The sequence below is a fragment of the Eretmochelys imbricata genome, chromosome 27, assembly GCF_965152235.1.
Source record: "Eretmochelys imbricata isolate rEreImb1 chromosome 27, rEreImb1.hap1, whole genome shotgun sequence".
Lineage (NCBI taxonomy): Eukaryota > Metazoa > Chordata > Testudines > Cheloniidae > Eretmochelys > Eretmochelys imbricata.
This window is the reverse complement of record NC_135598.1, coordinates 10090865-10115439: the sequence shown is the minus strand read 5'-3', so window position 1 is coordinate 10115439 and position 24575 is coordinate 10090865. Positions and strand designations below refer to the sequence as shown.

The window sequence follows — 24575 nt, the reverse complement described above, 5'->3', positions numbered from 1 at the left end:
GTCAGGTGAACACAGGCCCACACTGTTGGTTTTATGACCCAAAAAGCAATATTTGGCCAAACTAGAACTGTTTCCATGGATATTTTTTTAAATTATAGATTCCTGTGGAAATTTGTATTTCCCCACCTGAAAACAGCAGCAAGTGTGCTGATTGGGAAGGAACTGAAAAATTAAATTAATTCTAAACAGCAGCCAAACAGACCACAGTGCAAAAAGGAAATCATTAATGGAACACAAATTAGATTCTTAGCTAAAATCGCTTTAGCTTTAAGGTACTGGGAAATTAATAGGACTACACAGCCTATAAGTCAGGGCAGAGTGGGTCTTTACAAAATTATTTAGTGTGTGTTAAAAGAGTTAAGGAAGTTATGCTTTTTAACGATGCATCCAATTCATCCCAAAATAATCTCCCCTGGCTCTAAGGATGAATTTCTTCCCCATTTCAAAATAAAGAAAAGACACTGTCCCTTTAATCAGATCTGTTCCAGTGAAGTACAAAACCTACAGATCTGCAGTTTCACTCCACATTGATTAATCCCACTCCTCCCCTCTGTGAAGCCTCCAGCTATCCTTAAACAGCCCGTGCCCATGGAGTACGTTAGCTTCCTGCATGTCAAACAAGGGGACATGACCTTATATAACCAATTCATTTTTGTTTATCTACCTCTTAGTGACAATAGAATAAAATAGGTAGTGGCAACTCCACATGCGGTAATGTAGAGGAAAAAATTACTCTCTTTTTCCAAAGAAAAAATGTTTTTAAAAAAAAATAATAGAATGTATGGGCTTTCTTTTCACTTTAATGTGTTCATTCGTTGTAAAAGTTCCAAACCTCAGCAGTGCTAAATTGTTCAGTTGTGACTAATTTTTTTAAAATGCTCAATATTCCATTACTTTTTTTTTTCTTTTTAACTTTGATATTTACTTCTGTCAGCAGTACAACTTCTCTCCGCTCCTCTGTCTCAGCGGACACTTTGTTCGTGTGATGACTGGTCACTTTTGCATAGACTGGCATTCAATTGCCATTCGGACCACATTGCTTTAGCGGCATCCAGATGGTATGCCTTTAAAGTGGGGAAGTATTTTTAAGTGGTATGAAATCTGGATGATTCCTTTTTACCAGTGCTCAGCATGGGTTAACGATAAAGCAATCAGGGCTGCATTATAAAAGTAACAACCAAACAGGAATGGATTGTGTGACTAAAGTGACTTCTTACATGATCATCTGAAGCTTAGGACAGTTCAATACACAGATGTGCATATAGAGAGGTAAAACTAATGCATATTGCAGTTATCCTGGTTTTGAAATCCCCAGTCAGCTGCCATGTTGTTCTGTACTCACTCATGCTTGATATTGGGGGACATGGGGAATAGCTTGTCACCTGATTGATTTATTCAAACAAGTGTGTGGAACAAAGTGCTGCTTTCCCCCCGCCCCCGAGTCACTGATCCAATGCAATTTCAGACTATTCATCAAAAAGTTGTACTTGACTGTAATGATATTTTTCCTCCCTTCGGTTGATTGTTTATTTTCTCTCTACTCCCCTTTCCCCTTCTGCTCCATGTTCTTTACCTTGTACTTTTGTGAGGCAGGTTAGTTGGCTCAGATCTGGAGTTGTGATTGTGGATGGACGTGGGCTCCATTTTTCTTCCAGCTAGGTTTTGCCACAAACCTCTTTACTCCACTGTTTCATTTTTAAAAATAAAGCAAAAAAAAAAAATTATACTGCACCTGTGTGTGTTTATCTCCATTCTGAGGAGAAACAAAGAGGTCAGCGATGCTGAGGTGTGGATGGGTGGGTGCTAATATAACTCAAGGCACAGACTTAGCAGACCTGCATGCCTCACACTATCACAGATGCCTCACTGGACTCTCTGCAGCGTTACAGCTTTGTTACTGAATACAGTATACTCCCGATTATCTGAACGGCATACAATTTCTATTCCCTGATGTGGTCCTCAGGCCAAAAAGTTTGTCTGCCCCTGGCTTAAGCACCTTGCTGAAGCTCAGCCTAGATGTAACACCTTAGGTGAAGACCATTGTAGAACATTTCATTGCAGCGGAACAAGTAACTCAACAAATGTATCTGACAAATGTAGCCTATCCTTGCTTTTGGCTCAGACACAAATAGTTAAATGATTTTCTTTCATTAAATGCTTATTTGAGAGTGATGAATTTGGGGATTGCTCCTGCTTTGAGCAGGGGGTTGGACTAGATGACCTCCTGAGTTTCCTTCCACCCCTGATATTCTATGATTCTGACTCGGATTTGATTTAGCCCGTCAGGAATTGGGATAATTGAGAAGGCAGGTGTCATTCAGCAGCCTTCCACATGGCAGACTCCTTGCTATCCAGGCCAGGGGTCTCTGCTCTGCCCTGTTCACCCACTCCCATGACAGTGGGGCTGCAGAGGGTTCCTGGCACTGCCGCAGGGCCAGGGCCACCCGATCCCTGCAGGTGGAAGATGCAGGGCAGAGCAGAATCCCCTGGCCAGTATTCTGCTGTGCCAGGACTGCAGCCTTTCCTGCACCATGCACCTGCAAGGATTGGCTCCACTCACCTGCTCCCGTAACAGCAGGGTTGCAGAGACTCCCTGCACTGTGGCAGGAGCCATTCAGCAGCAACGTGACCTCCCTCACAGCTGGGAGCACAGCTGCATCCGAGTCCTGGCCAGCGCTCTCTTCTCTATTATATGCACCTCTTGATTTTCCTTATCTCCTCTTCCCCCTCTCCCCCCAAATGAGAGATGAGGAAGGGATTTAGATAATGCAGGGGTTCAGATGATAGGGTTTGGGGAGCAAACACTCTCAGAACAAAAGCTTAGCAGAGACTTTCCTGGGCAGTGCCTAGCACCCTAAAGGGCCAGTCAGAGCTGGGATTTCCAGGTGCTACTGCAGTACAAAGAGAGAAGTGGCTAGTGAGTTGAGGGCCTGCTGTGGAAGGCATCTTCAAGGGGCCTGGTTTTCAGAAAGCGCTGAGCACCCACTCTCTAAAAAAGTAGGCCCTTTAGAAATGGAGCCTTCACTGCGTCACCCAAAGTCATTAGTCACTTTTCAAGACATTGGTGTTTCTGTGCCTTCCAAGAACATTAGTGTTGGCAAAAATTCAGACACTCATGGTCATCGAAGTTCTCCCGCAGTAACACTGCCTTTCTCCCACCCAGTCTTCTCCACCTAGATTGTAAGCTCCATAGGCAGAGATGGTCTCACACCATGCATATGTACAGAGTCTAGCAAAATGAGGCCCTAAATCTGTGATCTCGGTTGGAGCTCCAGTAATAAAGTGAATCCGAGGGACCTGACCGTGGCAGCCATTCAAGTTTAAAAACTGGAGCAAGTAGGTACAGGATTCCTCCCTAACCGTATTAACTTAGTGCTTTGTATTCTGCTGCCACAACTAAAGCCGTCGATAGAATCGAGGTATCATTATGCACCTCGACTGTACTACACAGCAGGACTCTCAGACAGCAGTACGGACCGGCTTTCACGCAGGGCCCTTTTCTTTTTATGGTAGCTTTTAAAACACCCACCTTAAATACTTTTAAGAAGAACACTGCAGCATTGAGAATACACAATCTCTTACCTAATTATAAAAAGGATAGTAAGTGTACTAAAAAATTCCTTTAATCACCATTATGTAGAAAGCTCTCAGTGTCACCACCGGGGGAGACAGAGCACAAAGAATTTCAGCTCTTGCGTGAATGGATAGAAGGACTTTTCAGAACCACAAGGAAACTTCATTTTAAGTCAATGTTCAACTCAAGATATTTTAATTATCCACATCACAACAGTGGTGTAAAGGAACCCTGATCACGGTAGGTGTTGTCCAATCATAACAGAGATAGCCCCTACCCCAGTGAGCTCACAGGGGCTCAGGACAGCCAGAGAGGAGCTAACAAAACAGCTGAGCAAAAAAATCAAAGCTAGGTGATTTGCCTAACCAATGTCAGAACATTTTATACCAAGGCCAAGTTCTCTCATCTTGTCAGAAATATGGGGCCATGATGCGTAAGACCCATAGTCTGCTTGTGGCATTTACTTCTTGTCTCAGATTAGTATCCAGGTCCCACCACTGTGGTAATGGTGGGGTGTTTTTGATGCTGTGGTTAGCTGCCCGCTAGGAACTGAACTCCACCATTTCACATAGGCCATGAGCTAGCAGATGAAAAGAACTCAGATCACATGAATGTGGACTGCATTCAGGCAGGACAGTTAGGAGAGTTTGCATTTTTCTCTTCTTAAATGAAAGCTTCTTAACTAAACCAGATTTCCAACATCCCCACTCAGGTCTTTAAGTAAGGAGTAACCATAAGAAGTTCTCAACAGATATTGCATAGGGAACATACTAACTCCATTTAGGATAAACCAAGCACTTCAGTCTATACATGAAAGTCATTGTGCTTCTGGCACTCGACTTGAGAACACTCATTCCAGTTACTCTTCCAAGAAGGATGTCACAACCTGGGCATCCCTGTTAATCCATTCAAATGCAGGAATAATGGGGAGTGCTACCAGATCAAATCAGTAGGAATTCTACCCTGCCCCCCTTCACTCTGCACTGGCTGGAAAGAATACAGTGCAGGGCCATGATGAATCTGGCTCATTATTAGACAAACTGTCTCACCCTATAATCAGAGAAACTTTGCAACGAAGAAAACACCATTGCAAGGCCTGTAGCAGGACCCGAATGCAGATAACACACATGCCTCTGTTGTCCATTTCAAGTTCGGGCCAAGAGATTCCAGAATCCCAAATTCAGCCCATTAAAAAGTTTTTATAGAAAGGTAGGTGCAAAAGGAAGGCATCCAGTGTGGCATAAATAAGGCAATTAGGCTGAAGCCCAGAGCATACTCCTGCCGTGGGCATCAGGGAGGTTACCGTAGGAATTGCACACGGCAGGGTAAAAGGGTTATCTTGTTGAGTAGCATTTCAGTTGGTTTTTGAAGTAGTGCAAAGATAGCTTAAATTGCACCTGTGCTTTGGTGTTGGTCCGGAACCTTTTATATTGGTCTTCTACCTTAGTCAGGTTGGGATCAGAGGCGGGATTATGTGCTTGGTGACCGATAGAAACATCAGTGCAGGAACCGACAAGCAAGATGCCCAGTCCATCCATGAAAAATTCTGGGGAGGAAAAAAAAATGTAAAAGCAAAGTTAAGCGACCCTGCGTTTCCCCGAGAACGGCTGTGAAATTATTTTACAAGGCTCTGTTCAAGGGACACCATCATAGGACCTAACCATTCAAGGGACACCATCATAGGACCTAACCACATCAGCCACACCATCAGGGCTTGTTCACCTACACGTCTACCAATGTGTATATATGCCATCATGTGCCAGCAATGCCCCTCTGCCATGTACACTGGCCAAATCAGACAGTCTCTACGCAAAAGAATAAATGGACACAAATCTGACATCAGGAATTATAATATTCAAAAACCAGTAGGAATACACTTCAATCTCCCTGGTCACTCAATAACAGACTTAAAAGTGGCAATTCTTCAAAAAAAAAAAAAAAAAAAACTTCAAAAACAGACTCCAGTGTGAAACTGCAGAACTGGAATTAATTTGCAAACTGGACACCATCAAATTAGACCTGAATAAAGACTGGGAGTGGTTCGGTCATTACAAAACCTAATTTCCCCCATACTAATTTCCTCCTACTCTTACTCACACCTTCTTGTCAACTGTTTGAAATGGGCCACTCTCATTACCACTACAAAAGTGATTTTTCCTCCCTTGGTATCCTACAGTTAATTGAATTGTCTTGTTAGACTGACCTCCCACTTGGTAAGGCAACTCCCATCTTTTCATGTACCGTGTTTTTACACCTGCCTATTGTATTTTCCACTCCATGCACCTGATGAAGGGGGTTCTAGCCCACGAAAGCTTATGCCCTAATAAATTTGTTAGCCTCTAAGGTGCCACAAGGACTCCTCATTGTTTTTTTCTTGATTTCAAGGCAGCCAGGATTTTACCCCTAAGTTCAGTTCCTAGCTCTGCCGCTCACCTGCTTGGTGACCCTGGGCAAGTTACTTCACCTCTCTGGGCTTCCAACTCCCCTCCTGCCTCTCATCTATTTTAGACTGCAAGTTCTTCAAAGCAGGGACTTTTCTTACTACATACTTATACAGCTCCTAGAGCAATGGGTCTCCAGTCTTTGTTGGCACATTATAGTAATACACATACAATCATGCATTGCACAATGTTCGTTGTTAAAAGTATGGGTTATTAAACATCATTTAGCCTATTTTAAGTTTAATGATTAAATGTTTTAAGAAAATCAAGAGCAGCTGCTAATGCTTTATTTCAAACATCCATTTAGTTTAGCTGTGAAACAGGGTGTCATAGGGAGACCTGGCCCTTTAAGGGGACTACCTAGGGCAGGGCTGGGCAAACTTTTTGGCCCAAGGGCCACATCGGAATGCAAAACTGTATGGAGGGCTGGATAGGGAAGGCTGTGCTCCCCCAAATAGCCTGGCCCCCACCCCCTATTTGCCCCCTCCCACTTCCCGCCCCCTGACTGTCCCCCTCAGAACCCTTGACCCATCCAACCCCTTCTGCTCCTTGTCCCCTGACTGCCCCCTCCTGGGACCCCCTGCCCCAAACCGTGCCCCCCCCCTCCGGGATCCCACCCCCTATCCAACCCCCTCCTGCTCCCTGTCCCCTGACTGCCCCGACCTATCCACACCACTGCCCCTTGACAGGCCGCCCAGGACTCCCACCCCCCCTATCCAACCTCCCCGTTCCCCGCCCCCTGACTGCCCCATAACCTCCGCCCCATCCAACCACCCCCTGTTCCCTGATGCCCCCCGGGACCCCCCACCCCTAACTGCCCCCTGCTCCCTGTCCCCTGAGTGCCCCCCAGGATCCCCTACCCAACTCCCTCACCATGCCGCTCAGCGGCAGGAGCTTGCAGCCCTGCTGCCCGTGCAGCGGCATGGCTGTGCATGTGTGGGGGGCCCGGGGGTGAGCCTCCTGGGCCAGGAGCTCAGGGGCCGGACAGGACGGTCCCATGGGCTGGATGTGGCCTGCAGGCCGTCGTTTGCCCACTTCTGCTCTACATGGGTCTGCCCTGGCTTCATCTTCTCACCTCCTTTTCGTTTCTTTCTCCTTTGCCTGAGCTAACCTTCTGGGCCCAACCTACCATGCAGATGCACTTTAGTCCCTAAACACAGGGCTTTCTACATTCTTCATCTAATTAAAATCGAAGCATGTCTTTGCAGAGCATTAAGCAGAGAACAGAACTCTCCGTGGAGCCATGGTTACAGGCAGCCCTAGGTCTAATCTAACTTGCTGAAACACTTTAGGGTAGGATTTTCAAAGGAATTTAAGGGAGTTGGGCATCTAACCCAACCAGCGGTGGGATTTTAGGTCAGGAGATCTAAAAGCTCTTTACAAAAGTTAAGCATTATCACTTCTGTTTCATAGAAGCCCCTCCCCTCCCAAGACTCAGAGACAGGATAGGACTTGCCCTCTACACTGCAGCTGGGAGGTGCAATTCCCTGCTCAGGGAGATTCACACACAGTAGCGCCGATCAAGCTCACACACTGAAAACAGCGTGGCCAAGGCCAGCCGCCCAAGTACAATCTGTTGGAGATCCTAGGTATGGACTCGGGAGGCCAGCCCAAGTTACAGGAGTGCTAGCTTGGTCAGAGCTACCCCAGGTACGTCTACCCGAGCTAGGAATGATACCTTCCAGCCACAGCGAGGATACCCCCACAGAGCCTACCAGAGAGCTGGGAATAGAACCCAGGCGTCCTAGTCCATGTTCTAACCCTGGGAGAGGCCCCTCAGCAGGATTAATGAAAGCAGAGAGCTGGAAGCCCCAAGACTGAAACAAAGGAAGGAAAAAGATAAACATGATAGCGTGAGAGAAAGCTTCTGTGGGGCAAGCCACAAGCGGCAGACACCGAGAGCCAGGCCTGCCGACAGCAATTCCGGGCCCCAGGGCAGAACAGTCAGTGGGCCCCCACAAACGCACAAGCCACGCCAGCGTGGACGTGGTCCGCCTGACATTTGGGCGGTGCTGCGCCTGTGCTGGCTGGTACCCAGTGAGCTGCTGACTGCGCTGCTGGGCGCGCTCTCTTGGCATGGCCAGGGCTTCCACATGCCCGCCGGTGGAGTTGCCAACTGTCCAGTTGCGCAACCCCAAAGACCCTTGCCCAGCCCCTGCCCCTTCCCTGAGGCCACGCCCCTGCCCTGCCCCTTCTCCAACACCCCGCTCACTCCATTTCCCCCCCGTCGCTCGCTCTCCCCCACCCTCACTCACTTTCACCAGGCTGGGGTTTGGGTGCGGGGTGCAGGCTATGGGAGGGAGTTTGGGTTTGGGGCATGGGCTCTAATCTCCCGGGCCCTTGGGCAATTGCCCCCCACCCCGTCGGCGGCCCTGCCGAGAGCTTGCTTGCCTGCACTCGGAGAAAGAGAGCGTGTGGCTTACCTGAATGAGCTACTCTTTGCAGAAGAGGGTCATAGCCGACGTGTCTGCTTTTGTCTGTATGGGCCAGGAAGAAGTTGACCACACCACTGGTGACCACGCAGTTGGGGAACCCTTCCAACTTGTGGAAGGAGCCATATCTCAAATGCAGACAGCCGCTGTCGTCACCCTGATCATAGAGCAGCTGAAAACTGTAGGTGTTCCCATTCACGCTGCCTCCAACCTGGAGAGCAAGACCATCACCCACGTTTTTCAGTTATCGCTTTTCATCTCCTGGCAGACTCAAAGCCTGGGCTAACATCCGCTGACATCAACAGAAGCCCTTCCATTGACTGGCCCAACCCCCTGAACATTGTTACTGTTCTGCACAGTGGGAATCTCAACATGAACAAGCCACAGTTTACAATAGCTTCTAGGTTCTTGTGAGCTGCTGCTTGGAGCTCATTCCCTATGACATCGCGTTCTTCTTGTTCCTCATACCACTGTCTGTGTTTATCAGCTCAGAAACTGGAGTGTTGTTTCCACTCATGTAGTGTAGGTGCCGGTGAAAGCTGCTGGATTGGGATCACTAGAGAGACCAAAGTTCTGGGCCAAGATCAGACACGGCATATGCAGAAGCAGGACAATCCTCCCTCCCACCTAACCTAGAGACATACCATGGAGTCATGTCTCCATGGTACATTCTTTCATTGGCCCTACTGACAACACGGCCAATCTAATAAGCAGCCAAAACTGCACTGAGATCTACTCATTTCACACGGGGCACCAAACAGCTCTCATCGGAAACTTGTTACCCTTCACTAGGGATTTGGGTTGGATTTGAAAACATCACCAGAAGTTATAGGCCATCTGTTCCATAAATCCTCAGAACCATCCACTCTCTCAGGTCAGCTGTCACAGCCCAAGGTGTGGAAATATTTCCCAGAAACTCTAAAAAACTCTGAATCAAGAAAATACTTAATGGGATCAAAAACAGTTTCAACTGGCTTCAAAATGTTCTTATTGACCTTGGGTAAGTATTCTTTCTGGAGTTACGATCCAAGGTGAATGGGTGGTGAGGGAAGATTGTGATCCAGATTGGAGCTGTTTTTCCAAAATTGGCCAAGGAGAGTCCTGCTCTTGGCACAAACTGATGTCACTTTTCAAGAAGAGGATTTCTAGTGTTTGAACAAAACCAAGAATCCCATTGCAGAGGTAGTAAACTAAAGTGATCAGAAAGGCAGTTGCATCAGGCTTACTGTTTGCCGATACTGTGCCCTATCTGTTCACTTTTCTGCCTGCTATGAGGTTGTATAGAACCAAAACACAGAAAGGAGGCAGATACCCAGAACTAAGTAGTAAATATCCAGGGTCAAATGGTAATGCACCAATTTAAGATGGGCACATTTCTGAGAAGGTGAAACCAATCTGATGCATGAAGAAAGCCAAGTAACATAGATGAGAAACACACACCACTCTCAAAGAATATTTTGCCAGATAGCATTAACCTCTGGTGTGGTCACAGTCAATCTAAAAATCCATACAAGATTTTCCCCATCATTTGAAAGCAAGTTTCTGGCATAATCTGATAAACAGAGGACTAAGACAGGTCTGCAGAGGAATACATTTTGAGAGCTGGAAGCAATATTCCTTTTCCCTCCTGACTAATGGCCAGATTTTCAAAGGCTCAGCACCCATTGTAACACTTGAGCTCTTTCAAAAAGCCCAGAACATTTTTCAAGGGTACAATTTTTTTGCATTTCTTACCATATCCAAGTTTGTTCTCTCCAGCACATCCAATAGTTTCTCAATTTTGGTGTTTTCGGTGAATAAGAAGTCATCGTCAACCCAGAGATAGTACTTGGTTGTGACCTGAGATATTGCAAGATTCCTTCCAGCAAACCAACCCTGGTAAACGGGAATCATCAAGACACAGAAGGGTAGGGTCAGAACAGCTTTATAAGAAGAAAAATTATATATATGCAAATACACACACACAAAGCTGCTTAGCTTTGTGCAAATCCCTTTTATCCAGAAACTATTCTGAACAGGAGGGTCATCTGAACTACTGAATGAGAATGAAATAGAACACCTTTGCAACAAGGAGTGACCTTATAGTAAGACAATCACTTGCCCATGTGATAGAAGAACCAGTATATAAGGATAGTTAAGCACTGGAAGTATTTACCTAAGGAGGTTGTGGAATCCCCATCTTTGAAGGTTTTTAAGAACAGCTTAGACAACCCCCTGGAAGGCATGGTCTAAGTACATTTGATATCGCCTCAGTGCCTGGGGTGGACTAGATGACCTCTTGAGGTCCCTTCCAACCCTACATTTTTACAATTGTAGGATTTTAATTCATTAGATCAGGTGATTTTTCTACAGGAGACTTCAGTCACCATCCTATAACCTCTCTCTATTTGTATAATTCCCAGGGCTCTTCACATTCCTTATGGAGCCCCAAGGTTCCCTCATTGTCTCTCCTCCTCCTATCCCCATGTCGCAGCAAGCCCACTGCCGGCTAAGGACTGGGTGGGCCTGCCTCTGAAACTCGTTAATGAGCACCAAGAAAATCACTTTTGAGCAACATGGAGGCATGCCTTGTCCCATGCTGCCAGCCAATGGGGGTATTGAGAACAGACAGGAGCCTTAAACATTCATCTTTGATCTTTCATAGAGCATTACAGGCCAGTGAGCCAGTGTAACTATTTTTACAAAGCTTGAATAGTTACACAATAAGATGCTCCATTCACAAAATGTGCTGGACACCCACCATTCCCATTTATGTCAGTGAATGCTCAAGATGAGGCCAAAAATTCTGTATAGTCAACAACGTGTTGACTAAGTCCATGAAGATTAATGGGTTGGTAAACCACTAGGAACTGGATTTAGACCACTAACTCATCTCATATACCACTACGGTAGCTTAAGTTAAATTGCTGTGGTACCAGTGGTAAAGCCCATAGACTGACATGGAGAATTCAGTCCCCTCTGTCCCAGCTATCCTAGCTAAGCAGCCTTGGCGCGAGGTCATGGAACAATAACTGGATATAAATTTGAACTGGTGGCCTACAGGTGAAAGATTCTATACAACACAGACAATCCCATGAGCCATTCCACTTCATTTCTTTGGGGGATGGAACTGACCAGATAAGTCTTAAGAGTCCTTAGCAGACAGTGTGGTCCAGTGGATGGGGCATGGTGTTGAGATTGGGCCTCAGGAAACATAGGTTCTATTCCTGGGTCTGCTGGGTCACCTTCTCTTCTCTGTGCTTCCATTTCCCCTCCCACTTTTTGTCAGGCTCATCTACTTAGACTGTGAGCTCTTTGGGGCAAGGACTGTCTCTTACTATGTGTTCGTAGAGCTCCCAGCACAACAGGGCCCTGGTCTCAGCTAGGGACTGTATGTGCTAACATAATCCAAATGCTAATAAGAGATGGTATTTTCAAGAGTGCCTAAGTGTTTTAGGAACATAAATTCCATTGACTTACATTAGGATTTGCACTCCTAAAACACTTAGGCACTCTTGAAAATATCGTCTCTTATTAGCACTTGGATTATGGCAGCACATACAGGCCCCAACTGAGTGAAAGTCAATGGGATTTGTGATTCTAAATCACTTGGAGCTTTTAATAAATCCAATCCAAAAAGATGTGTTATTTAGGATGTGGCCTCTACCAACGAACAATCCTTCTGTGAAACGCAGGCTGGAGGGCCTGGGCTGAGACTTGTCTACATGGCCAGTCCTGTGCAAGTGACAGACCTTTCCAAAAGGCATGATGTAATGCTCAATGTTCTCCCCGCTGATCTTCTCCGAGGCTTCACTGTCATCGGCGACGATGATTTTTATGTCAGGGTAGTACTGTCGGATGCTCTTGATGAGGAGCCTAAGTTTGTGATAGCGCAAGAAAGTCTTCGTCGTGATAGTCACCAGGGAACTGATCTTCCTATCTGTAACCGTAAACAGGGAAGTGACAGAGGCTTGTAACATTTTACGGCAGTTCTTTGCTTTTACTCACCATTCCTGAAAGATCTTACCTGCAGGAGGAAGGTGGGCATGTGGTTAGTAGAGCGAACTAGAACACAACAGCTGGGTTCTCTTCCTAGCACAGACTGCCACAGACCATGGGGAAGAGCAACAGAGCTAGGCCAGCAACCGCTAGACTCTGAACAAGTCATCCTCTTTGTCCCTAAGTTGCCCTATCTGCAAAATGGAGGTAGGGACGGGGGGCATCCCACAGATTAGCTAGTGTTTGTGAAGTGCATTGAGATCCTCAAATGGAAGGCACTACACTAAGTGTTGTCGGAGCCAATCCAAGGTTTTCCCGGAATTAGAACATTTAAAGAGGTCTGTTCATTCAGGGCTTTTCAGTGGACATAACTTTGGAAGAACCTAACTGGACACAGAACATTAAGTATGATGCTGATGTATTTAGCCCTTGTCAATTACATACGTTTTTGAATGGAGAGGCATCAGGAGACCGGAAAGACTTTAAGAAGCCCAGCATCAGGCCTAAAAGAGTAACTAACTTCCACCACAGTAAAGTCTGGAGTAAGGATTTACCATCAGCAATTGCCAGCTTGCTGGAGCCACTCCCTGACACCCCCTGAAAAGGGCAAAAGGGGTTTCCTACAGGGAGGTACTCAGAAACACTTACCTGCTCCAGGATCAAACAACTTTGGAAGGCTGGGCTGTCGGATGATCACAGGAAACTGAGCCACATGATGTCTGCTCTTGAAATTCACTTGGAAAATAAGAAAAGCAGAATAGGAAAGTTGCATCACTCATAAGTCTTCAGGTATTCTGGAGATCTTTGATGACACAGTGGAAACCTCCAAGTAAGAACCTTGATTGGAAATCCATTTGTTCCCTGGCAATGCTTTAGGCTGGAATAGATAAAAGTGGCCCCCCTCATTTTATATAGTGTTAAACGACCTTCCAGCCTCAGTGATGGAAAATGGACAAGTGGGAAGCCTAGATAGAGTTCTTTGAAAGACCCCTTCTTCCACTGACTCAAAGAACTGGATAAATTTTTTTGACAAGTACCAGGAATTCTCCTGGCTTGGCAGTCTTGCTTCACCTCATGTGTAATTAGAAGCCAAAAAGACTGAAGCCCTGATTCACTAGGAAGCAGGGCATTGAAGGGGGCTTTAGCTTCTCGAGGATGATGACTGACCTCACCAATCTCTGCCAAAGCTTTGAAAGAGACAGCTATGGAAGATGGCAGCATCCTGCATCTATTTCTCTCCTCATGCTGTGTTAAATAATGGGTCTTTCAGAAAGATTCCTTCTTGGAGGTAAAGTTAGTTTAGCAGATGCTTGAAAGTGGCCTAGTAACACTAGAGAAACTGACGGAAAACTGCCAAGGATAGGATGAAGAAATCGTCCAGTCGATACTCACTCATATCTACTGCAGTGAGCTGGTAGACCACACTGGTGTATGTGACATGCGCAAGGATGAAATTCAGCAGCTCCACATCTGAGGTCAAGATGATCAGCTCTTTCTCGCCCCGTCCACTCACAACATCGTCAGAGACATCAGCAAGTGTATTGAGGGTTCCCAGAGATGCTCGCAGGATCACCTGCGTTAAGTGCCGTGCGGCACGGAGGTGGAAATCTTAGGTGTCATGGTAAAATCACAAGGCTTCCCCTCTCCTCCCTCCCTGATCTGGGTCAATCGCATGGCCATCTCTTTAATAACTGTCTTATTTAAAGGGAAAGAAGAGAGCTCTGACCCCACCACTATCCTCACCTGGTTTCACTAAAAAGACGACATCCCTGTGGAGGTCAATAAAACGGCCACCTTCCCACCCACAATGTACGAGGTGGTTAGGAATAACCTGTACTGGCAGAAGCCCTTTTATAACAGTATATCTCCATCTGCACTAGGGGGGGTTGTTGCTTTAACTATGCCAGCATGGAGCAGCAAAACTTGAAGGCTGCGTCTACATGACAGACTTCTGCCGGTGTACCTATGTCAGCCAGGGGTGTGAAAAGCTGTGATCCCTGACCGACAGAGCTATGCCAGCAAAAGCCCCTAGCATAGAAACAGTTCTACCATGGAATGCCCGCCTTTGCCATACAGCTGGTTTTGCTCAGGTGTGTGAGATAAGTTATACCAGAAACATCACAGCTTTGCTGGTATAGCTATGTCTGCACTTGGACCACCCTGTCAGTATGCCTTACCATTATACCTATGCGGGTAGAGCATTCCGTGTGTAGACATGGCCTGAGCATAGACCAGCCCTATGTATTTGTATAGTGCCTGGCACAGTGGGGCCCCGATCTTCGTAAGTTCTCTAAGGATTTGTCTGTGCCTAGACTGCAGCTGGGATGATGCCTCCCAGCCCAGGACGACGGACTCATGCTAGCTTCCCTCGAGCTAGCGCACTAAAGGTAGCAGTGTGGCATATTGTGGCACAGGTGGCAGCTCAGGCTGGATCCCGAGTCCAAGCCTGCCTGCCGCCCACCCACTCAGGTTGGAGCTCAGATGGCTAGCCCGACCCACCATCTATCCTGCAATGTCCACACTGCTACTTTTAGCACCCTAACTCCAGTAAAGCTAGTGAGAGTCTCTCTATCCGGGCCGGGATTGGAGACATACCCTAATGCTACTATACTAATACAAGGCTGGGAAATCAAGCCCACCTTCGTAATAGAAGGAAAACCTCATGAGAAATGTAAAACTAATGCACCTTTCATGCAGAGAGATCTCAAAGCATGTTACGCACTTGCCAAGGTAACCCTGGACTACAAACTTCCCTACAACATCGTGAAATATACCTGGTACTTTTCTTCAGTCACTCCATGCAAACCAAGCCCTTGAAGAACAAAGGGAAACATACATAAGGACAGTAAGTAACAAGCCTAAAGCCAGTGTTTTGACTCAAGTGATTATTGTTCCCTAACAAGACTCCAGTCAGCCCACCTGAACTGGGATCACAGAGCTGGATACAAATAGAACATCAGCTCTTCTCTATGCATTTTCCCCCCTCAATTTTATCCTGGAAGAAATCTAGAGATGTCAGTAGTATTTTTGCATTGGGGCAGCTCTAAAGATTTAGGGCTAGATCATCAGCAAGCATCAGCCAGGGAAGTCAACGGAGCTACACTGATTTACACCAGCTGGAGAGCCAGCCTTTAGGTTTCCACCACTCCTTGCACCTTATAAAAGCCAAAGATCAATAATTTTGCAAGATTACAACATTTGAAGCAATTAAATAAGTGGAAGAGGAATTTAAAACCAACTACCACAGAGCTCTTCAAGAAAGCATTTTGCATTCAGATGGAAGAGCCGGTCTGCGCTCAGATGACAAATGAGTCAAGGGAGATTTATTGTGAAATGCAGATGGGATCTTCGATGTTTCAGCCCTTTTCATAATTGTTTTTTAAAATGCTCTGTATACAAAGTGCCACATGGTTATTCTTCTAAGAACCCATCCCAGACATTTTGTGCACTTTACTGGAAGGAAACCAGATCTCTGGGTATCAGCGAATGGATTTTGAATTCAGCAGTTTTGTATGAAGGGTTGGGTCTTCAGAGTAAGCCAAGTCCAATACAGGTGCAATGAAGAACAAAGCCCCCCTATTTCAGATAGAGGGTATGTACAAGAGACAAGGTCTTAGACTTCACTGGAAGTTGAGCCCATGAGCAGGCTATGAAAAGGCACAGGACAAGTATACCTGGAATCCTAATCGTGTGTAGTGGCATCACCTCTACTCCTTGAATAGGATAGCTTAATGGCAGGTTTGGTTCGGCTATTAGTAGATCTTGAGTCATTGAGGGGTATCTGGAACAAATGTGAATAGAACAGCGTCAGCGTCGGGAGGATAAAGGATTATGAAAATTGTGTTAACAGTAAAACAGTTTGAATGAGTACTTCTTTCTACCAACATCCCCTATCTGTTGGATGCTTGCGGCTGGAATTTGAAAAGAAACCATCTCCCACTGGGGCACCAAACGAAGCAACCAGATTTTCAGGATACGTGGAGTGTGTAAATTGGGTGCTGAGTAGGTCATGGTTTAGATGATGTAATGGTGCTCACTCAGGGTCTGGTTGGGGAGCATGGCCTAGTGGTCATGAGTGCAACCCCCAACTGCTAAGGGGATTGTGGGGAGGGGCCCTCCCACTCCACCAGGCTCCGACTTGGGTACTTTGGGCTACCAATGGTCTGGCAACCAAGGCTGCTTAAGGCTGTCCTCCCTGGGCCTCTTCCTTGGAATAACGGGGGCAGGAGGGATGCGAGGCTTTCCCGTGTTGGGGAAGTCCAAACCAAAATAAGTAAGAGGGGGCTACTATGTCCAGGGTCCACAGGGATACTTCCCTCTCTGGTTTTCTCTGGGATGGGTCCTACCTTCCTTCAGGGAGGGCCCCTTTGCGCAGCTGCATCAGATCTTTAGGCTTCCCTCCGCTCTGTGCTACTGGAGCTATGGGCTGCAGGTCTGCTTAGCTGGAGCTCTCTGCCTCTCAAAGGAGCTAATTCCTGTGTCTTTTAATTCCTCCAGCAGATGGAGGATTTGCTGCAGGTGTGGTGGGGCAGGGCTGGCGAAACCCCAAATAATCCCTTATCCCCTTGGTGCCCAGTGTGGGATTTATATACCCCATCACTGATGGTAACAGCTGAAAGGATCATTTCTGCTTTCCTCCATAGCTGTTTCTTCTACCTCAGTACAACTCAGCCCCAAGGCTTCAGTTCATGAGACTTTCCCACATGAATTTAGTGCCAGGAAAGATGCAGGCTGGACAGGTTGAGAGACAGGAGAATCCCTTTACCTTTTCTGATAGTGCTCCAACTCCCTCTGTCGCCTCTCTTTAATGGAGACAAGGTCTTTCTTATCAATATAATCTTCCATCTGGTAGACATGCACACGGTCAGCTTTGGCGCACTCACATTGATTCTTTGGAGCTAGCCTGAAGAGAGGGAAAAAAAAGAAAACCCAGAAGGCTCAGCTTGTGCAAGGACACTGGGAGAATCTGCTGTTTTGTGACCTTTTGAAAATAATATGCATATGGCCAAGCTTGGTGGGTTAGGCCAGTATCTATAAGGGGCATGTGTATATATATTAGTGATATGGGCCTAACCCACCAACCATGGACATGAAACCCTTGTTTCAAATGCACACTGACAAAGTTCTGATCTCAGCTGGACACTACCGTCCCAGCACTGAGGGATGTTCAGCTCTGGATGGGAACATCATGACTGAGCCAGAGCTAAAACGCGAATAGAATCCCATCCTGCCCTGGCAGGTGAATGTAGCTTCCTTTGTAAGAAAGTTGGGTTACACTGTAGGACATTTGGGCCAGATTCTCAGCTGGTGTAAATGCACAGAGCCACTGACACTAGCTTTTTTTACATAGAGAGCCCAGGAAAGCTGCAGCTCAACGTAAGGGCCATAAAACAAAACAACCCCCCACCCACTCAATCATTCTTAAAACCAGAGCCAACATTTGGGATAGAGAACCAGTGACCATGCACCACCACTTCTTCCCAGTTTGGAAAGGAGAACCCTATGAAATACTGAACTGGGAGTTAGGAGATCCAGGTTCTATTCCTAGATCTGCCACAGGCTCTCTGTGAACTCAGAAAAGTCACCTAATCTCTCTCGCTGGATGCCTCCTCCCCATGGGGAAGGGAGCAATGCTGCAAGATTCCACTCCCTGCCAGAGGGGAGAGTTTCTGGTAATGACAGACTGGGGCCATCTTTCCAGTAGCTAGGAGAGGTGACCACTGCCCTCCTATCCAGCATGCAGAAGGGATAGGGACAGAACATAAAGAGGAGGGAAGCTCCAAACCCACTTAAGATCCAGAACAGAGAGTAAAGAGTCCCCTCTTTCATCCCAGAAGCTGGGTCAGGTCAAATGCAACCCTCTATATCTCTAACCACAACCAGCTCAAACAACAAAACAAGCAACCACATGGGCATGTGCCTCAGGGATCATTGGAAAATCTGGACATAATCCGTAATACGCTTGATGGAGATTGTGACACACCTGGCTTCACTGTCTCCCTGCAAGAACGGGTGTCGAGCAACAATAAATCCCAGCAAGCCATTAGCAATAAAGCTCCCATAAGTCGCTCAGCTGCCTCTTTTCCACTGTTAGAGGTGACTAGAGACAATAGGGGAGCTACACATACTTGGGTTTGCATGGAGGGGCTTGTGTCTGAGCTTCCTCTTTCTGGGAACAGATCAATTATTTGCAGGTCCCTTGGCTGGCAGACTTGATAGTGCCTTAGGCAGCTCTCCGAGTCCAGTGAGAAGTTGCAAGACCAACTTTGTTTGTTAGGGGTGAGCAAGTTGACCCTCAGCAATAAATACCTTACCTGCGGCTGACTCCACAGCCTACTTCTTCTTTCCCCCACCCCTCCTAGATATTGTAACCTGCCTGCCTCCCATTGAACTCCATTGCTCCCCAAGAAACATCCTGCTATACCACATTCCCTCCTAGCCCAACCCCATGCAAGCACTGTGCACAACGCCCCAGTTAATCACTCCTGTGGGTGTGGAACCTCTTTGTATACAGGAGTTTAAAGAAACAAGGTGGGTGAGCTAATATCTTTCACCAGAAGAATCTCTTTCACCAACAGCAGTTGGTCCAGTGAAAGATATTACACCTCATCCACCCTGTCTCTCTAATATCCTGAGACCAACACCCTTATACCGCATACCGCAAACTAGAAAGGTATTTGACAACAACGATGTAGTGGCAAGTTTGAAAGTGCAGGTAACTTTACACCTACCCATCAGCATAAAGGAAAGCCAAGCCACCCCACTGAGGTCCAGTAGCAGAATTCTGGTGGGAAGCCATCGAGAGATTAAAAAATAAGGGCCAGAGTCTTAAGAAAAATAAAGTGTCAGTTAGGGGGGGAAAGTGCCATGACATTTTTATAACATCCTCAGGCAAAAAAAAAAAACAAAAAACTCTCTTCTCCTTACTGGTGTAGTGTGCTGTTTCCTTCCACCCCAGAAGTGGCTGCATTTCACTACTGCTACATTCATAAGATCTAATGTGCTTTTCAAGCTCTATGAAACGATAGGCTTATGCAACACTCATCCCTACTTCTTCTGCTTATCTAAGTCTCCTCCTTGTCTCTTGCTGTTCATGACTCTGTCTCCAATTCCTGCTCTGCCTTTACGGGCCACAGTCAGTGCTTTGCAGCGCAATTGCTGAGAGAGTAAGAAGGCAGGAGTCGAACTGGGCTGCTACATGGTTATTCAGCAAATTGGTACGTTTATTGGATGGGGCCATCCTGCGCTCCAGAGTCAGAGCTTTCGTTTTACAAGAAAAAAAAAAAGTGTCACCATTACAAAAATAAACTGCTAATGGTGGAGAAGCATAAAGTCATGTGGCATGGTCTCCTGTATCTGCAGGCAGCCCGACATAATAGTTCTGGGAGAAAATAGAAGCCTAATAATTGCAAGTTTAGTGTCAGCATCAATAACTCTGTGTCAAGGTTCCTTCCCCACTCTGAACTCTAGGTTACAGATGTGGGGACCTGCATGGAAACACCCTAAGCTTATTTTTACCAGCTTAGGTTAAAACTTCCCCAAGGTACAAACTATTTTACCTTTTGCCCCTGGACTTTATTGCTGCCACCACCAATCGTCTAACAGATATATATCTGGAAAAGAGCCTGCTTGGAAACATCTTTCCCCCCAAAATCCTCCCCAAACCCTACACCCCCTTTCCTGGGGAAGGCTTGATAAAAATCCTCACCAATTTGCATAGGTGAACAGTGACCCAAACCCTTGAATCTTAAGAACAATGAAAAAACAATCAGGTTCTTAAAAGAAGAATTTTAATTGAAGAAAAAAAGTAAAAGAATCACCTCTGTAAAATCAAGATGGTAAATACCTTACAGGGTAATCAGATTCAAAACATAGAGAATCCCTCTAGGCAAAACCTTAAGTTACAAAAAGACACAAAAACAGGAATATACATTCCATTCAGCACAGCTTATTTTCTCAGCCATTTAAAGGAATCAGAATCTAATGCATATCTAGCTAGATTACTTACTAAATTCTAAGACTCCATTCCTGTTCTGTCCCCGGCAAAAGCATCACACAGACAGAGAGAGAGGCTTTGTTTCTCCCTCCCCGCAGCTTTTGAAAGTATCTTGTCTCCTCATTGGTCATTTTGGTCAGGTGCCCAGCAAGGTTATCCTAGCTTCTTAACCCTTTACAGGTAAAAGGGTTTTTCCTCTGGCCAGGAGGGATTTTAGAGGTGTTTACCCTTCCCTTTATATTTATGACACTCTGTCACTGCAAAGTAGAGCAGGCAAGACAGGAAAACAAGTTGCATATGATCTGCTGCAAGCAGGCTTTTATCTTTGTTTTGGCATCTCACCCTGGGGGAGCTTGGCTGATGGGCAGAGCTCGGCTTGTGGGCGGAGCTTGTGAGTACACTAGTAGGCCCATCCCACCCCTATTAGACTCCAGGCAGGAGAGAAATTGGAGCTGCTGTCTGTTGCACACTTCTACCCAATAAAGGACACGTGAGGTTTGTTCCGTGTCGCTCTACTCAGGCCAGATTTTTCAACAGACCTCGGCACCCATTTAGGTCCCTGAGGAAGTGGTCAGACTTTCCAGAGCGCTCAGCGCAGAGTTCGGCACGTAGTGCGCTGATCTTTTTGGAAAATCTGGACCTTAGCATGTAAGGTGCTGGAGGGTGAGATCTTCCAAAAGCAGGTAGAGGCCAAGCAGCAGTCGGGCGGCTTCTCCAACCCACCCTGCCTCAGCCCCGACTAGAAGTGTCAATAGGAATGACAGGGAGATTGAGAAGATTCTATGGCTCACTCAATCCTTATGCCAACTAATGCCAGTTGTAGCAGGGAGGTTGTCTTCAATAGACATATAAAAGAGTTCCTGAGAACTGGACTCAGACGTACTGTCTCATCTAACCCAGGCCACTGAAGAAAATTCACGTGGAAAGTATTTTCACTTGCTACGAGCCCAGCATGGATTCAGTCCAGAGACCTCAAGGTGAAAGACTCCACATTTCCTATCACCAATCCCCCAAGCCCTCCCACTTTTTACTGGCCGTAAGGGCGAGCAATTGAGGGGGTGGGGGTGGAGGGAGCGGAGAGGAGTGAGTGGGGATGGAGTTTTGGGAGCGGAGGGTAAGAGGCAGCATTGGGGGGGGGAGGGCATGGTTCGGGAGCTAGTGCCCCCCCCCCAACTATTAGGAAGCTTCCGCTGCTCCTTCCCCAAGCCAGATGCTTGTTTTGGTGGTTATTATATACAGCATTATTGAAGCCATGTTGATCCTAGGATATTAGAAAGAGAAGGCAGGTGAGGTGATATCTTTTATTGAATCAACTTCTGTTGGCAAGAGAGAGAAGCTTTTGCGCTTACATAAAGCAGGCCTGAAGAGGAGCTTTGTGTAAGTGTCAACACTCGTCTCTCTCACCAATGGAAGTTGGTCCAATAAAAGATATTCCCTCACTCCCCCTTTGTGCCTTTGTTTTCCGTCCCACACTTAGTTTACCTTGACTCTTTAAATCATATGCTCTTCACTCAAGCTTTCGTGAGCATATCCGATGAAGTGAGCTGTAGCTCACGAAAGCTTACACTCAAATAAATTGGTTAGTCTCTAAGGTGCCACAAGTCCTCCTTTTCTTTTTTCAATAAAAGATATTACCTCACCCCCCTCTGTCTTTCTGGTTATTATCAGGACCCCCAAGTGGGTCATGACCCTGTTTTAATGGGGTTGTCAGGGCTGGCCTTAGACTTGCTGGAGCCCGGGACCGAAGCCGAAGCGCGAGCCCCACCGCCTGGGGCAGAAGCCCGAGGGCTTCAGCCAGGGCTGTCCTTCAGATTTATGGAGCCCTTTGCAGTATTATTAAACTGGTGCCCCTATGCTCCACTGAAGGCGGTTCCCAGCCGGCACCACTGACCCCAGCGTGTCGAAGGGGCACAGCCACCACCCCCACCCGCGGACCCCCAGAGCTCCCCCCCATTGCTGACACACACCGAGCTTCATACACAGCAGACGCTGCGGCAGTGGCTCAAGGCCACATGGCGGCTGCATCTTGCCAGAGCCCACGGCCCTCCAGCAGCTCCTCACCACTCCTGGCTCACCATGAGCATTTGGACAGGAAGTACCAAGCAGTAATAACAATAATACAAGTGTGTGCGTGTGAGTGTGAGAGAGAGAGAGCCTGTGTGTGTGTGTGTGTGTTTGTGTGTGACACTGTGTGTTGGGGGACTGTGTGACTGTCGGACTGTGTGTGTTGGGGAGAGTGAGACTCTGTGTGTGTGTGTGTGTGTGTGACAATCTGTATTGGGGGACTGTGACTCGTGAGAGGCAGAGTGTGTGTGTGTGTTAGGGAAGTGTGAGAGACCGTGAGCGCACGGTCACCTTAAGTCCCCCTCACCCCGCCGCTTGGCCCGGCTCCCCTCGCTGACTCATGTGGAAGTTTGGCTCCTCCTGTCCTGGCCCCGGCGCGGCCCGGCCCCCATCGGAGACCAAGCGACGCAGCCAGGCAGGGACTCTGCTCCAGGCAGTGGTGGGCCGGGCCACCATGCTGCCAGTGACCGTCCATGCCACTCTGGGCTTCCCGGGGCTGGGGCGGCAGAGCCGGCTGAGGAGCGAGTGAGGGTGGGGCGGGGTTGGGGGCGGGGAGAAGCCCGTCAGCCCAGTGTGGGGGAGGGGCTGGAGAAGAGAGGATTCCAGCAGCGGGCCGTGCGGGGAATGGTGCCCCACATGTCTGGGTGCCCTACACAGCTGCATACGCTGCATGTGACTAAGGATAGCCCTGGCTTCAGCCCTCGGTGGTGGGGCTTAGGTTACACACACACACACACCACCCGGGACAGGGCGGCTTGGGTGGGCTCCGAATTCAGTCCCCTCTCCTGGAGTCGTGTTGTAATTTTTATTGTCAGAAGGGGGTCGCAGTGCAATGACGTTTGAGAACCCCTGTACTAGACCACACTGCCCCTGACGAATAGATTTCTGGGAGGAAGCTGTAGCTGTTTTCCAATTGCCTGTGAAATAAAAGGCCAGCACTTCAGGCTCATTTTCAGGAATAAGAAAAGGAGTACTTGTGGCACCTTAGAGACTAACCAATTTATTTGAGCATAAGCTTTCGTGAGCTACAGTTCACTGCATCCGACGAAGTGAGCTGTAGCTCATGAAAGCTTATGCTCATATAAATTGGTTAGTCTCTAAGGTGCCACAAGTACTCCTTTTCTTTTTGCGAATACAGACTAACACGGCTGTTACTCTGAAACCTGTCAAAATTTTCAGGAATGAAGTCAGAGTTTAAGGCCAGACAGGATCATGAGACCATCTTGCCTGGCCTATGTATCACAAGGCACTAAACACCACTGGGTCACCCCCACCCCAACAGCCAGAATTAGACCAAAAGTACTACAGCCCTCAGGAAGCTAACCCAGTGTATGCCACAGGCAGAAAACAGGAAAGATCAAAGTGCATGGGAGGGACCAGTTTGTGCCCTGTTATCTTTTATTATTCATTTGTCTTGGGGCCATTAGGTGTTGTGTGAAAACAAAGATGCAGCTGAGCCAGGTGGCAGAGAGAGAGCAGTTGCTATTTTGTCAAACAACAACAGGGAAGAGGAAAGAAAGTTAATTTGAATCCCATTTCTACCTAGCTATTATTGCATCAATCATGATGGGTCTACTTAAAATCGTTGAGAAAACCCACATTTTTTGCAGGTGCGTCATGGCATAAATAGCAAATTTCATGGATGTTGAAATTTATGCCTTTTATGCCCAGCAAAAAATGTGGGATTTCTCTGCAGTGTTTCTCAAACTGGGGGCCCCAACCCAAACCTGAAATTAACTTTCTGCAATATGGGCATTAACAGCTGGAGCAAATCTAACAATTCAAACAAACATTAGCCAACCTTTTCCTTTGCAGTATTTGCACAAATCTAGCTACGAAGAACAATTGAAGCAGTTAATATCAGCAAGGGAACTTACCAAATTCCATTGTAGGTAAACAAGGACTTGTATTTTTCTGGAGACAGAAGTTTCATGTCAGACCGAGCCTCTGAAATCTCTCCCTTGATCTGATTTTCAGCTGGCCTCTGCCAGTGCATGGAGGCCAAAAACAAAACCAATGTACACGAGACCAGGATAAGGAAGTATTTCATACTGCATTAAACAGACGAAAGGAAGATTTCAGTAAGCAAT

At 46.9% G+C, this 24575-nt stretch overlaps 1 protein-coding gene across 4 annotated transcripts; it reads right to left on the bottom strand.

The window, feature by feature from the left end:
* Window positions 1-3752: 3752 nt before the first annotated feature.
* On the bottom strand, window positions 3753-24532 carry LOC144258129 (beta-1,4 N-acetylgalactosaminyltransferase 2-like). 4 transcript variants are annotated; one of them, XM_077806495.1, is made up of 12 exons: window positions 24363-24398; window positions 20246-20320; window positions 19157-19252; window positions 17191-17328; window positions 16100-16206; window positions 15200-15237; window positions 13818-13998; window positions 13074-13160; window positions 12179-12366; window positions 10182-10322; window positions 8439-8658; window positions 3753-5120 (listed from the first exon to the last, which is right to left on the bottom strand). In XM_077806495.1, the coding sequence occupies exons 3-12, from the start codon at window positions 19222-19224 to the stop codon at window positions 4909-4911; spliced, it is 1380 nt and encodes a 459-aa protein (XP_077662621.1). In that variant the 5' UTR covers window positions 19225-19252; window positions 20246-20320; window positions 24363-24398; the 3' UTR covers window positions 3753-4908. The 4 variants fall into 4 exon arrangements, 3 of the variants coding, with proteins under 3 accessions (XP_077662621.1, XP_077662620.1, XP_077662622.1); XR_013344630.1 differs by lacking the exons at window positions 19157-19252; window positions 20246-20320 and adding an exon at window positions 7731-7832 and having other exon boundaries at window positions 4992-5120; window positions 24363-24532; XM_077806494.1 differs by lacking the exons at window positions 19157-19252; window positions 20246-20320 and having other exon boundaries at window positions 24363-24532.
* Between the last annotated feature and the right edge of the window lie 43 nt (window positions 24533-24575).